At 40.9% G+C, this 14,157-nt stretch overlaps 1 protein-coding gene across 1 annotated transcript in view; it reads left to right on the plus strand.

Annotated features, from left to right (window-relative positions):
- The window catches only part of YIPF6 (Yip1 domain family member 6), a 19,286-nt gene extending 5,469 nt beyond the window's left edge, over window positions 1-13,817 (plus strand). The window contains exons 2-7 of the mRNA XM_019521103.1: window positions 1,996-2,124; window positions 4,129-4,207; window positions 4,882-4,924; window positions 8,059-8,184; window positions 8,301-8,458; window positions 9,134-13,817. Coding sequence (XP_019376648.1) covers window positions 1,996-2,124; window positions 4,129-4,207; window positions 4,882-4,924; window positions 8,059-8,184; window positions 8,301-8,458; window positions 9,134-9,252 — 654 coding nt within the window. The 3' untranslated portion in view covers window positions 9,253-13,817. The remainder of the gene's footprint in view (window positions 1-1,995; window positions 2,125-4,128; window positions 4,208-4,881; window positions 4,925-8,058; window positions 8,185-8,300; window positions 8,459-9,133) is intronic.
- Window positions 13,818-14,157: the final 340 nt, after the last annotated feature.

Genomic DNA, 14,157 nt, shown 5'->3' on the forward strand with positions numbered 1-14,157 from the left:
CCCTGCTTAGCACTCTTAACTGGTTCCTGAAAAACTGAGTGTTAAGTGAAATGAATGTTAGGTGAAACCAAAAGTATTTGACAATCCAAAATGGCAACCACAAGCGTTAACGAAACTCGCTGAACACTAAGTGATTATCAATTAGTGATACTCATAAAGTGACTATCATAAACTTGGGTCCACAAAGTATACAATATACAAGTTTACAATATCTATCTATATATAGTATATATTTATATGCGTATTGTGAACTCATCAGGTATCAATTAAAAATGAGTGTTATAGCAAAACAGCGCTAAGCGGGTGTTGCCTCTATCTATCTATCATAAACTCCATGTATGTATGTAAATCTAGGTTTATGATAGATAGATAGAGGCAACACCCGCTTAGCGCTGTTTTGCTATAACACTCATTTTTAATTGATACCTGATGAGTTCACAATACGCATATAAATATATACTATATATAGATAGATATTGTAAACTTGTATATTGTATACTTTGTGGACCCAAGTTTATGATAGTCACTTTATGAGTATCACTAATTGATAATCACTTAGTGTTCAGCGAGTTTCGTTAACGCTTGTGGTTGCCATTTTGGATTGTCAAATACTTTTGGTTTCACCTAACATTCATTTCACTTAACACTCAGTTTTTCAGGAACCAGTTAAGAGTGCTAAGCAGGGGTTGCCTGTATTCTATATCATAAACTCATACATAGATATTTTTATATAGATAGATATATCTATCATAAACTTGGGTTCACAAAAGCTTGTGTTCTGCTCTCCCTCATATGTATGAGGCGCTCATCGTATACATGAGAGAGAGATCACAAGCTTTCATGAACCCAGGCTCATTCAGTGACAGTGTCTCCCATATGCCTTCTCTCATTGAGTTGCAAGGACCCCACCCTCTTATCTCACAGTCCCTTTTAGCTGCCAGGTCACTATCCAGCTGCTGCTGGCATGTGGCAAGGCAAGGGAAAAAATGGTTTTTGGGGATGAATTATCAAGGGTTCCTCTCCAGGGTCAGTTATTTTGCAGGGGAAGCTCTCATATATATGAGAGAAAACAAGCATTCGTGAACCCAGGTTCATGAATGATCTGTCTTATTTAGTTAGCCTATTTAGGTGCATCTCTACCCTGCCTTCTGGCTGACTTCAGACTCCCATGACTAACTACCTCTCTCTGCTTTGGTTACCTAGCAGCAGTTGCAAAAAGCTCTTTTGGTGGGAAGTGTGACAATATTTTTGTTATTAACTCTGTAAATTTAATGTGGCTCTTCATGGCTGCTGTGTGTGCTGGGATCACATATGAGGTCATCTTGCTGTTGTGGGCAATTCTTTAATATTTTGTCTGCTGATGGTATTCTCGGCATTGCACAGAAGGCAGAGAATACACCCAAGAGGCACTGCTGTAGCTGTTATGAAACATTTGGCATCCTAAATGTACTCGGGTCTTTATATTATGTAGGCAAGCCGTGAACCTTGTCCCAGCAAACTTACTATGCAAACAGGTTTTAAAAAAAAGCCAGAAGGGCAAGGATTTCTTACAGTGATGCTTTTTATTCAATGCACTGCATAGATAGGCTACAGGTAGATAAGCTTTCAAATGCAAGATGGTCTTCTTCTGTGGGTCCAGTGCAATATATCACCCAAATAAATCCTTGTCTCACATAATATCTGGACCATCGCAGCTACAATATCAGTCTAACTCTACCACAAGTCATAAAGAATAGGAGGATGCACTTGGGGATTACAGGTAAGTAGAACAAAACTTTTAACTATATCTATCCTCTAGCTTGCACACTGTCTGCCTTTCGAGGTTGTGAAGTCCTTGACGTAGGCAGAGTGTTTTGTTTTAGGTCAGCAGCAATCTTAATTTTTAAATGCTCTAATTTACGGTTCTGAAAAACCAGCTTTTTCTTTGCTTATCTACAAGGGGTTGAAGCACTAGTTTCTGTATTTTTAATAATAAAACTCCTTAAAAACACTTAGTTTGCAGGTCTGTCTGATGTGTCAATATCTGAGGATATCCCAGTGGAAGGGGAGATCACAGTTCCTGTTGGATCTCACTCCCCTGATGAAGACTACTCCACACTGGATGAGCCTGTTAGGGATACTATTGTGAGTTTGTTTCTGGCTTTGCCCATATTAACACTAACGAAGATTGCTTATCTTTTGTGCCAGATGGTTGTGGACTATTGGATCTATTTTCTTACCTTGTAATTTGTCATACATTTTTAAATATAAAAACTTGGTATAAAACAAGTTCCCTCTTAGGGAGCAAAGGATTTGAATAATAGACATAAACTTCCACAAACTTAGTTTTTTCTTATCTGCTGAAAATCTCTAGCTATGGAAGCTTCGAGTGGGGCTCAGAAGAACTAGCCAGATAACATGACCCCCTTTTCCTCAGGCAGTGAACAAAGTCTTAAGTATTGGGCTAGATTTGCTTAGGCTTATTGTCTTTTTAGATTTATTAAATTCTGTAACATTTAATATTGTGATAAGGGATGTTAACATATATTTTTGGCAGTTTGCTTATGGTGTCTTATGGTACAGCTCAAGAAGTGAGAGTTTTAGCCTTATGTTAAACTTTGTCAAATTCTGCTCCCCAGTTAGCCCAGCCATAAATGGGGACTCGGGGGTTTGAGCTGGGGTGACAGAGGTGGCCAGACAGAAATGATAGTCATGTAGCTTCCTTCCATATCATTGGCTAGAGAAGCTGTTGTGCCTTAACCATACTAGCTAGCTGCTTGAGCTTTCTACGTGCCGGTGGACTGTGACTGATAGCGTGACAGGGATACTATATTGTTCAAAGGCATGAGGCCTCCGGGTGGGGCATCAGGAGTGCGGGCCCAGGCTGGCATGTGGTGCTGGAGCTGGCAGGGGGGGGCGGGAAGAAGCAGCGGCAACAGGGGGGAAGAGCACAGGGCCCAAACCGGGGCTGGGGCCAGCAGGGACCCGCCCCAAGGGTGGGGGGGCAGGAGTGGGGCCTGTGCTGATGTGTGGGGCCTGTGCTGGGGCCCAAGGCTAGGACCACCAGAAGCCTGCACCCAGAGCAGGGCAGTGGAGCCTGGGCTGGCATGGGCCAGAGCAGGCAGGGGGTGGGGAGAATCGGTGGTGACAGAGGCGAGGAGCCACAGGGCCTTCACTGGTTCCCAGAGTGGGGCTGTAGGAGTGCCAGTGTCCAGGCTAGCAAGTGGGGCGAGAGAGGCTGGTGGGCGAGTGAGGGGGTGGGGAGAGGCAGTGGCGATTGAAAAGCAGCAAGTGGTGGGGGCAGACATGAGCATGGGACCTGCACCAGGGCCAGGACTGGCGGCGGCCCAGAGCAGGGCAACGAACACAGGCCTGGGCTGGCATGCTGGCTGGCAGGTGTGTGGGGGGGCAGGCAGTAACCAATTAACTTCTATTTACATTCATTTCTATGAGGAGATGGGTTTTGCTTAGCACAGTTCCACTTAACACTTAACGCTCAGTTTTTCTGGAACCAGTTAAGTGAGGGTTGCCTGTACATTGGAGCTAAATATTGGTATGCACTTAAATATTTTATGTATTTAAGTTCACTCACATGATCGAGGGGCCGCAGGGCAGGCCCTATGAGGAGAGGCTAAGGGACCTGAACCTGTTCAGCCTCCATAAGAGAAGGCTGAGGGGGGATCTAGTGGCCTGTTACAAACTTGTCAGGGGGGATTGGCAGGCACTGGGGAAGTCCCTGTTCCCCCCAGCACTGCCAGGAGTGACCAGGAATAACGGTCACAAGCTGGCAGAGGGTAGATTTAGGCTAGATATCAGGAGGCGCTACTTCACGGTCAGGGCGGCTAGGATCTGGAACCAACTTCCAAAAGAGGTGGTGCTGGCTCCTACCCTGGGGGTCTTTAAGAGGAGGTTAGATGAACACCTAAACTTTCCTGCCATGGCAGGGGGTCAGACTAGATGATCTACTCGAGTCCCTTCTGACCCTAGAAACTATGAAAAGATATGCAGATAACGGATACATGTTTCAATGTGAGCAACAGAAAGGAATTGAAACTAGTATCGTGTTGTGCAATTAAATGATTTTACGCATTTATCTGATATAACTATAAGTGGAGTATACTGTATTGAAATGTCACTTCTGTATTTCAGATGCGAGATCTAAAGGCAGTTGGGAAGAAATTTGTGCATGTCATGTATCCCAAAAAAAGCAGTGCACTCCTCAGAGACTGTATGTACCAATGGTTTTCTGATATCTTAGGAGGGTAGTTCAGGTTCAGAATTCCATGCCCTTTCCTTCCCCTCCCCTCCCCCTCTTAAGAAAAACGAAACAAAACACTGCCTGTATTGCACAAAGAAAATTGATAACAAAGTCTCTGGCAAACAGAAAGTATCGTTCTGTGTTGTTTCACTGTATGATGCAGAATAGCATAAGCAAATAGGTGGTTAAGGAACAAGGTAGAGTAGTGGTTCTTAACTTTGTTATACTCAAGGTGCCCCTCAGTGTACTCAAGCACTTTGCAGAAAAAGTCAGTTTAGTTTTCACATGTTTTTTGGCTACAGAAAAATAATAAAGCAATTCTTTGGTTGCAAAGAACTTGGAGTTTATCTTGCAAATCATGTTTCCACAGCTGACAGTGCTAACGTGTGTCACCCTTGAAAGGATCACAAGGCATCCTAGCATGCTATGGCACCCTGATTCACAGAGAAACATTTAAGATTTATTTTAAACCAATAGCTGTGAAGACAGAAACCCTTGGAAGTGTCACTTTATGTAGCACATGATACCAGGTCTTAAATATAACAACTATAGGTCTGGGAGCTTAAAAAAAGGGGCACAAAGGGTGGCTTCATTATTTGCTAGATTGAGAGAAAATCTGAGCCTCCTTTTTTCTTTCTTTACAGGGGATCTTTGGGGCCCCTTAGTGCTTTGTGTCTCACTTGCACTGTAAGTACCCATTGTCTCTGTCTAAAAAATGTTTGGATTTCTGAATAAACATGTCAAGTTAGTTATTCTGATATTTAGACTGCTGTGCGCTATAATATATATATTAGTAATAATATTGTTAAAGATATTTTGGATGTCTAAAACCCATTAAACCTTGCCTTTTTATGTAGATTGTTAGGGTAAATGAATGTAATACATAGTTCTTTTCCAGTCTGATTTGCCTTCAAGATGTTTTCTACTGAAAGCTGGACAGATCCTAGTAATTATTTAATTTTAATGCATATTGCAAAAACTGTGATTGAAATACTACATTTCACATGGGGTATGAAGAAATATATGTGAATTGTCCTTAACATTAATGTGTAAATGAAATGCTTGTGATACTAAAACTGGACTAGCTATCAAATCCACTTCTTTATTTTGGCTTTTTGCTCCATTCAAAAAATACATCATTAGTTTGTCATTTTGTAATTGTGGACAGCTTGTAAACAAACTTAAATCAAAAAAGGCTGCTACTTCTATTATTTTGCTACTTGAATTTAAATCATTGTCATGCCTTAATGTTTTGTTTTAACTAAAATGCTGCTAGGGTGGTTGAATTGGGAGATAACAACATTAATGGCACAAATGTATGCATTTTAATAGCAGTTTGTGTGGACCTTATAAAATGGTTTAGCTGTAGCTGCAACAGCAGTCTGTTTTAAAACTCCACATGGGAATATGAAAAGACAAAAACAAGAGCAAAGCTTTTGCCATACTGGTTAAAATAACACTATTCTTAACCTTTGCAACAACCCGTTTATGGTCTGTAAAGCAGTGGTTTTCAACCTTTTTTTTTTTTTCATTTGCAGACCCCTAAAAAATTTAGAATGAGACGCAGACCCCTTTGAATTGTAAGCGTGGGTATTCACATACTTTTCATTGATCATAGTCATCTTTCATGGACCCTTTAGACATAGTGTGGACGCCCAGGGATCTGTGGACTACAGGTTGAAAACCACTGCCCTAAAAGTTTAATTTTTGGGTAATAATATCTTTATAGATTTCATAGATATTAGGGCTGGAAGTGGCCTTGAAAGATCATTGAGTCCAGCCCCCTGCCCTAGGGGCAGGAAGTCAGCTAGTGCCTAAGGATCCTAGAAAGATAGGTGTCCAAATGTTTCTTAAAAGAGCCCAGAGTAGGGACTTGCACCACCTCTGGAGGCAGTCTATGCCAGGCCTTGGGGGCTCGGACAGTAAAGAAGTTTTTCTTTATGTCCAACCTAAAATGGTCTTAGAGGAGTTTGTGACCATTTGACCTTGTCATCCCTTGAGGTGTTCTGGTGAACAAGTATTCCACCAGATCCTGATGAACACCCCTAATATACTTACAGGCAGCTACCAGGTCACCCGTGAGCCTGCACTTTTGCAGGCTGAAGAGTCCCATGGCTCTTGGCCTCTCATCATAAGGCCTGTTCTCTTGTCCTCTGATCATGCATGTGGCTCTCCTCTGGTCTTTCGAGCTTTGCCACATCCTTTTTAAATTGTGGAGCCCAGAATTGGATGCAGTACTCCACTGTGGCCTCACCAAGGCCAAGTACAACGGGAGAATGACATCCTGGGATTTGCTTGAGAAGCATCTATGGATGCAAGCCACAGTTTTGTTTTTTGTTTTGTTTTTTTTGTTTGCCTTACCAGCTGTGACACCACTTTTGGCTCATGTTAATCTTGTGGTCAATCATGACCCCCCAAGTCCTTTTTGGCCATGGTGCTAGCGAGTGTAGCACTGCTGAGCCTACAAGCATGATGCAGGTCTTCCCCCCCCCCCCCCCCCCCCCGAGGTATAGTGCCTTGCATTTTTCCATACTGAATGTCATCAGGTTTTTATCTGCCCACTTTCTAAGTCAGCCTGAATCACCAGCCTGTTCTCAGGTGTGGATGCTTTTACCCCAAAATTTGGTGTCATTGGCGAACTTGGCCGGCCTGCTTCTGACATAAATGTCCACATCATTAATAAAGATGCTAAAGTGAACAGGTGCAAGGATGGAGCCTTGGGGGACATCACTGGTCACGGAGTACCATGATGATTCACTTCCGTTGATTACCACTCTCTGGGTGTGACCTTGGTGCCAGTTCCCCAGATGTCAGATTGTGATGTAGCCGAGGCCAAAGTTGGCCAATTTTTCCACGAGGTGATCATGGGACACCAGATAAAGGCTTTTTTAAAGTCTAGATATATGACGTTAATCTCTTCTCCCTTGTCCAGGTGATATGTCACCTGGTCATAGAAGGAAATGAGATTGCGCTTCTTGCAGGTAGGTCTTGTCTGACCAATGCTGGCTGTCCCTCAGGATGTTGCCATCAGCCAGTTTTGTCAAGAATGGTCTCTGATAATTTTTTTCCAAAATCTTTCAAGGGATTGAGGTCAAGCTGATTGGCCTGTAGTTTGCCAGATCCACTTTCCTCCCTTTCTTGAAGATAGGCACCCCATTAGTCGTCTTCCAGTCTTTGGGTACTTCACGTGTGTGCCACAAGTTCTCCAATATCCTTGCCAGTGGCTGGGCTTTGATGCCTGCCAGCTCCTTAAGTACCCTGGGGTGCAAACTGTCAGGACCAGCTGACTTGAAGATGTCCAGCCTCTCAAGGTGTTCCTTTACAAGGTCTACATTGATATTGGGTATAAATTCACCCTCACCCTGGCTGTCCTCCATTGTTAGGCAAGGCGTGGTCCCTTTGGGCTGGTGGAAAACCTACGCAAAATACCCAATAAGCAGGTTGGCTTTTCCTTGGGTGTTGGTTGTCAGTTGTCCCATTTTGCTTTAAAAGAACACAACTCCTACCTAGCATATTGCTTTTCTTTTTACTTGTATATTTGCAGTAACAAATCATTCATAATCCTTTTTAAAGGTCTGGAAGATTCAGTAGTTGTATCTTTCACTTTGCATGTGATCAACGTGTATGCTTAAAAAAACTTGTTTTCCTGCTCTGTACAGTACTGATCGCATTATTTGTGGTCCAAAAATAAATGAGCTTTATTTGGCCTTACAGATCTGACAATCATTCTTTCCCAGACTTAATGCAGACAAAAGGAAGACAAAGTAAAATGTTGTTACCATCTCTGTTTATTTCTGATGTGAGACTATTCTGTGCCTCAGGATGCTTCAGGGAGGGTCAGCAGATAGTAAAGAAGATGGAGGTCCCCAGTTTGCTGAGGTCTTTGTTATCATCTGGTTTGGAGCAGTTGTAATTACGCTAAACTCAAAACTGCTTGGAGGAACCATGTGAGTATCAGTATGAACGTTGGAAGCGAATGCATTCAAGTATGCAGCATCAGGCTTCCATAATGCTCAACTGCATTCTTCTGTCTTCTTTCTCTGTCTCCCTCTCTCTTTTCTAGATCTTTTTTTCAGAGTCTGTGTGTCCTGGGTTACTGTGTCCTGCCCTTGACAGTGGCTATGCTGGTATGCAGGCTGGTACTACTAGCAGGTTCTGGCACTGTTAGTTTCATTGTCCGACTTATTGTAGTGATGGCTATGTTTGCCTGGTCAACACTAGGTAAGGAAATGTCAGCTATATAACTATTGCATGTGATAAGGCATGGTTAGTGCTCTTCTTTTCTAAAGAGAAAGACCTGCCTAGTAGTCTGCTGGAAGCATAAAGTGGGAGGAGATTGGTTTGAAGTCTTAAGTTCCCCAGGGCACTTAAGGCTGGTGTGGAAATAGCACTTCTGCCCTTGGGGTGGGAAGGACCCTCCCCTTCCCCACATGTCTGTTGTTGCTCAAGATCCTAGTCGTGTCAATAGAAACTATATATTTAGTACTTCAGGTCTGGAGGGATGGTTGCCTGACCTTTTGTCTCTTGGGGAAAGAATTAAAAAAGAAACAGTTAAATTAATTCAACTTGAGACTTAGGCCAGAGAATACCATTGGAAAACACTGATTCATGTACACACTTGTAGTATTGCTGCCAGTCTCATCCTGTGTGTAATATCAGCCAAGTGCCATCCTTCCCTTTGATAAAAGATGATAAAGCTAGTGAGCAGTGGTCATCCCTACAGAATTGTGAGATGGAATTATTTATTGTCATTTTTACTGTAGCACTGCCTTTCACCATTCAAATGCAAGGCAGGTGCTAATTTGAAAGCATTAACTCATTTTTGATTAATCTGGAAAATTGTCTAGTTTTTAATTGTTTAACATTTCAAGTATGTGTGTTATTTCTCCCCACCAGCATCAACAGCCTTCCTGGCAGACAGCCAGCCTCCAAATCGCAAAGCTTTGGTCGTTTACCCCATATTCCTCTTCTACTTTGTCATAAGTTGGATGATTCTTACTTTTATACCTCAGTGATGGTGGATCAGCAGAGACTGCACACTACAGAACGGAAGATTTTCTTGACTGATGCAGTGAATTGTGGGCTTCGTTTGTCTGTAATTTATTTTTGTTGCTTACTCTAAAAAGGCAGGTGATGGGGTAATGCCAGAGAGCAGTAAATTTGTCACTTTTTTGTCTTGTTCTTAAAAGAAGCCAGTTGCTTGAAAGATGCTGAAGTCGAGCTACTAGGTTTTAATTTAATCCTGCTGTTTTAGTATAAATATCAAAGTAGAAAAGACTCACTGTGAGAAGAGACTGTCCTGCCTGAGGGAGAGGGCAGTTCTTGAACATGAAAACATTAAAATTGCATCTTGGAACTTCGAGGAGGCTGATAATTGAAGAGTAGGTGACAGAATTACCTACGTTAGCATTTCCATTTATGCTTGGAATTCTTTTTAAAACAGAGTATTGCCTTATGAATGCTAGAACGTATTTGCTGATTCATGTCGGATGGGGAAGAAATGTCTGGATTTTGTCTGTTTCTTTTCCTTGATGTACAGAGTTGAACTCTATATAAGGTGGCCATGATGAACCCATCATTCGCTGTCAGACCTGATTTCAGTTCTTGGGAAAAATACATATTTAGTCCATGCCACTTCTTTATCATACCATGTCTGAAGCGAACTGCTAATCATCTGAATGCAAACTCCTCTCGTACACTTAAGCCAGTTCCGTGTGTTTTGGGAACTGTGTATTAGCTCAATATCTTGAGTGTGGTGTGGCACTAGTTGAACCACATGTCTCGGGATGGGGAGAATGTTTGTTTGTGCTGGATAGTTACTACTTCTTTCTTGTGACCCAAGAGCTGAATGAGTGGGAGCCTGGGAGGAAGACTTTTTGGATTTCACTTTGAAGGTGACTGCAGTGATTGTCAAGCTGTCAATTTGCAAATGTTGAGCCCAGTCTTGGGCAGCTAGAGATTTGTGTACCACAGCTGCTGGGAATTCTTTCAGAGTAAATGAGGCTTTTGATACAGGAGACATTTGAAGAGCAGCATCCAAACAGAAGACTGAAATATGCTTAAATGTTCTAGGGGAAGGGCAATGAATTATGTCCCTGAGGAAGGCAGTGGCTGCTCAGAATTAATATGTGGATACAGACTCTAGCTGCTTAGTGCAACTTTTGTTTGGTTGTTTACATGGGTAGCACTTTCGCAGAAATGCCTGTGTTTTGCTTACAGCTCCTCTTTCTGCTGAGGGGAAATAAGATTTTTTTTTTCTATAGATTTAGACAGAGTATTTATTAAAAAGGGGGGAAATTGTTTTTCAGATATGCACCCTTTCCCCTTTAAACCTTGCAGACATACAGTTGTTGGGCTTTGGCATGAAGATGAAGTCCTGCATAGTTGCTTGTGGAGAAATGTACAGAAGTTCAAAGTTGCATACGTTTTCAGCAAGCAATGTGAGGAGAGCTGCACAGCATTGAGTTCTGGTAGGGGGAATGAAGTTGCTGTTGAAATGTACAGTCCATTCTAATGTTTGATATACCATGGTTCATGCTTTCCAATGTAGTAATATGTGCATATAGATTTAGTCAGATCATACTCAGATGTAAATGTATCTAGTTTTATATTAAAATACAAAAATGCAGTTCTTTTTATAAACACGAATATGGTATGGATTTGGGAGCCTATGTAATTTAATATGTATAGATTAAGAATCCAAGTGGAAAGGGGGAAGAAAACAAAAAAATCAGTTACTCCCTATGCTGTCTCTTCCATTCTACCAGCTGACATAAATGGGTTAGTACAGATCTGACACCTACATTTTACTTACACAGATGTACAGTGGAAGAGACAGTTGGTGGCAAGAGTCTGTCTCAACTACTGAAGCTGGAACCCGGGTATTGATACACTTAGGTACAAAATTCACACTGGGTATTTTGGAGCAAAGAGAAACTGTTACCAGTATGAAATTGATTTAAAAAAAAACAGTGCTGTTTCTTTTCAGCCAATTCAAATAAACTGTACTTTAAAATGCTAAAAACAAATATTTTAGGAAAGCGAAGAATTGCAAATATATTAGATCATTAAAATTGGAGTATATGTTACATACTCAGCAAACCTCCCTATGGACCTTTAATATGAAAATTGTTGGCAAGAATATGCACTACTACAGGATCAGCCCTTGGTTGTGCAGAGTTTCCATAGGATTCCACAAGATCTGCAAGATTTGATTTCCAATGCATGTCTTATCTATCAATCTTAGATACAGTGCTACTACTTTTGAAGGAAATCAATGTAAAATCTATCAAGTCTCCTTGAGAAGAAAGACAAATGTCTGGAAAGTATTTTGAATTGAATGTGGAAACATGATTAGATGAGTGACTCCTCCTCCTGCAGTCTCATGCCCATTTTGTTTTGTTTTCTTACAGATTTTGGTGTGGGTGGTTCTGTGTGAATGATTATTTTGCTTTTGGCTTATGAATGAGGCAAAACACTTATTTTTATGTTAACTTGATATAATTTAAAGATGGCACTACAGAGCTTGTAGTATAGAGGATGTTAATGTATTAAGGGGTAGGGAGAAACAATCTGGTTATAGGATGAAAGTGGTGGGGGTTGGTTTTTGGGTTTTTTTGTTTTTTTGACTTGCTGCATTGATTCCTGGAGTGGAAATTTTATTATTTTCTGAAGCAGTAAAATTTTCCAGTTACTCACCTGGAAAACATAACTTCCCATAGAGTCTTTAGCAGTGTATAGCAGGATGTAGGTGGGGATTGCAGATATCCTGAAATTTCTTGCTTCCAGTTGTGAAAAATTACACATTTTGTATTAAAACAGCACTGCTTCCTGAAGCAGAACAAAGGAACACAATGTGTTACCACTCTCAGCCAGGAATTCCAGTTGTTACAGTTCATTGTCACAGTAAATTACCCCATTCACTTTCTATTTGTGTCAGCCCCGACCTGATACCAATATATATTTGAAGTGTGCAATACACTTCATTAAAGAAAAAATTCTTATATACCATTATTGGTTCTGAAAAAGCTTTGTGGGCCTACCTCAATTTCTTGGTTAGAGGAGGAAGGCAGATATTTTCATTTGAAATGTCTAACACTTTTTTGTGAACCAACCATTACCTCTTTAAAAGATGCAGAGGGGGAAAACAGCCCTGAAAAAGGACACTGGGTTGTATGGCTTGAATGGTTACACAGCCAGGCCTTTGCAGTTTGCTTTTTTCTATTTTATTTAATAAAAATAAATAAATCTAAAACTTTATTTTTTCTGTGATATTTTGTGGAGTGTGAACTTGAGGGCTCAATGTATATCAAAGATATTGCTATAGCACAAGGATGCCTTCCATTTTAGCTTGATTGTGTCTAAATTGTATGTATTCTAGAGTGATTTCTCATCCCTGACATCTGAATTTCTTTTGGCTTCTGTGGTTAAACTATGCCAAAGATATTTATGGCTGATATTAAGTACTTTCTATTGACAGGATATGTTCATGCTAATATGTGGACTAGTAAAAAAGCAGGTTGCAGATGCTTACTTGACCAGTGGGCAGGACTTGCATTTGTATATTTCTGGAAGGCATAGCTCACACCACAGAGGGACTAAAATGCAGCAAATTTTTCCTGTGATAGATCTGAGGATACAATTAAAGTTGATAGTTACTAGAAAATGACACTTGTTTGCAAGCCTTTTACCTGTTTCTTGAAGTAGTAGTGGTTAAGAGCATTGTGCCATGGCACATTATGTACAGTTAGCTTGCTGCTCTTGGGTGTTATTCCCTCAGCAATTTGAGGGGAATTATGATTTTTAAAACAGAAAAGTTAACTGTGAAACCACAAAAGGGGCCAGTGTAACACTTTGAATTACTTCAGCCTTTAGAAACTAATGAGAAGTCAAGCTTGACTGTCTTTTAAAAATTGTAGCACTATATGGGAAGGCCTACTTGGCCGAATGGTTCTAAATCCAACATAAGTTGAGTGTAATATGTGCCCATTGTAGGGTTTATTCCTTTTGTATGCCTCCAAAAGGATACAGGTTAGTCCCTATAAGCACTAATCTCTCTCTCTCATTTATGTATTAGTACTTATAGGGACTAACCTGTATATAAATGCAGAGGAGACTGCATTTTCAAATCTTAAATATAGACATTGTATACAAGTGCAAAGGAGACCCATGTGCACACGTGTGTCTCTTCTGTATTTATATATAATGTTTATACTTATGATTTGAAGATAGTCACTTTGCTTTTCAAGGGGAAAAGCAAGTCATCTCTCTTCTGTTTTTTTTTTTTTTTTTTTTAAAGTGGGGAGGGCTGCAGGGGGAAGAGCAGACTTCTTGCCTTAATAGCAATTGTAACTTTTTTTTTTCTGCAGAGGAGCCAGATAATCTTCTGAGGCATGAACCAAGTTTTCTCCCCCCCCCCCCTCCATCTTGCTATTTTTGTCTCATTGCTGTATGTCTTAAAGTCCTTTGAACCTCAATTTTAATATTGACCTACTGTTGTGTATATATAAGACCTGTGAAAAGGTAAATATGTACATTATTTGTTAACTTTCAAATTTATAAATTAAAATACTAAAAAGGATATGAGCAAGCTTGTGTGTGGGTTGAAAGTTACTATATGCATTCTGCTGTTGGCTGCATTTGTGCATTTCCAGCTGCCAAAGATTCTCACTTAAAATAATATTTGCAAACAAACAAACTCAGCAACTTGGTTTAGCTTTATGGTAAGCAGCCTACGTTTTGAACTGCCAGGACCTGGGAGTTAGGTGAGAAGGAATACCTTCCACCATTTAGAGCAATGACTTTTGGGGCACTGAGAAACAAGACTGTCATCCAGCCTTTGTCCAGAGGAAAGCAAGTATTACAGAATCACGAAGACAGGCCTGGGGTGTGAGAGGGGTAACAGGGCTCGTTTCTTCACT

This window comes from Gavialis gangeticus, unplaced genomic scaffold (genome assembly GCF_001723915.1).
Source record: "Gavialis gangeticus isolate Ggan-Ray unplaced genomic scaffold, GavGan_comp1, whole genome shotgun sequence".
Classification (NCBI taxonomy): Eukaryota; Metazoa; Chordata; order Crocodylia; family Gavialidae; genus Gavialis; species Gavialis gangeticus.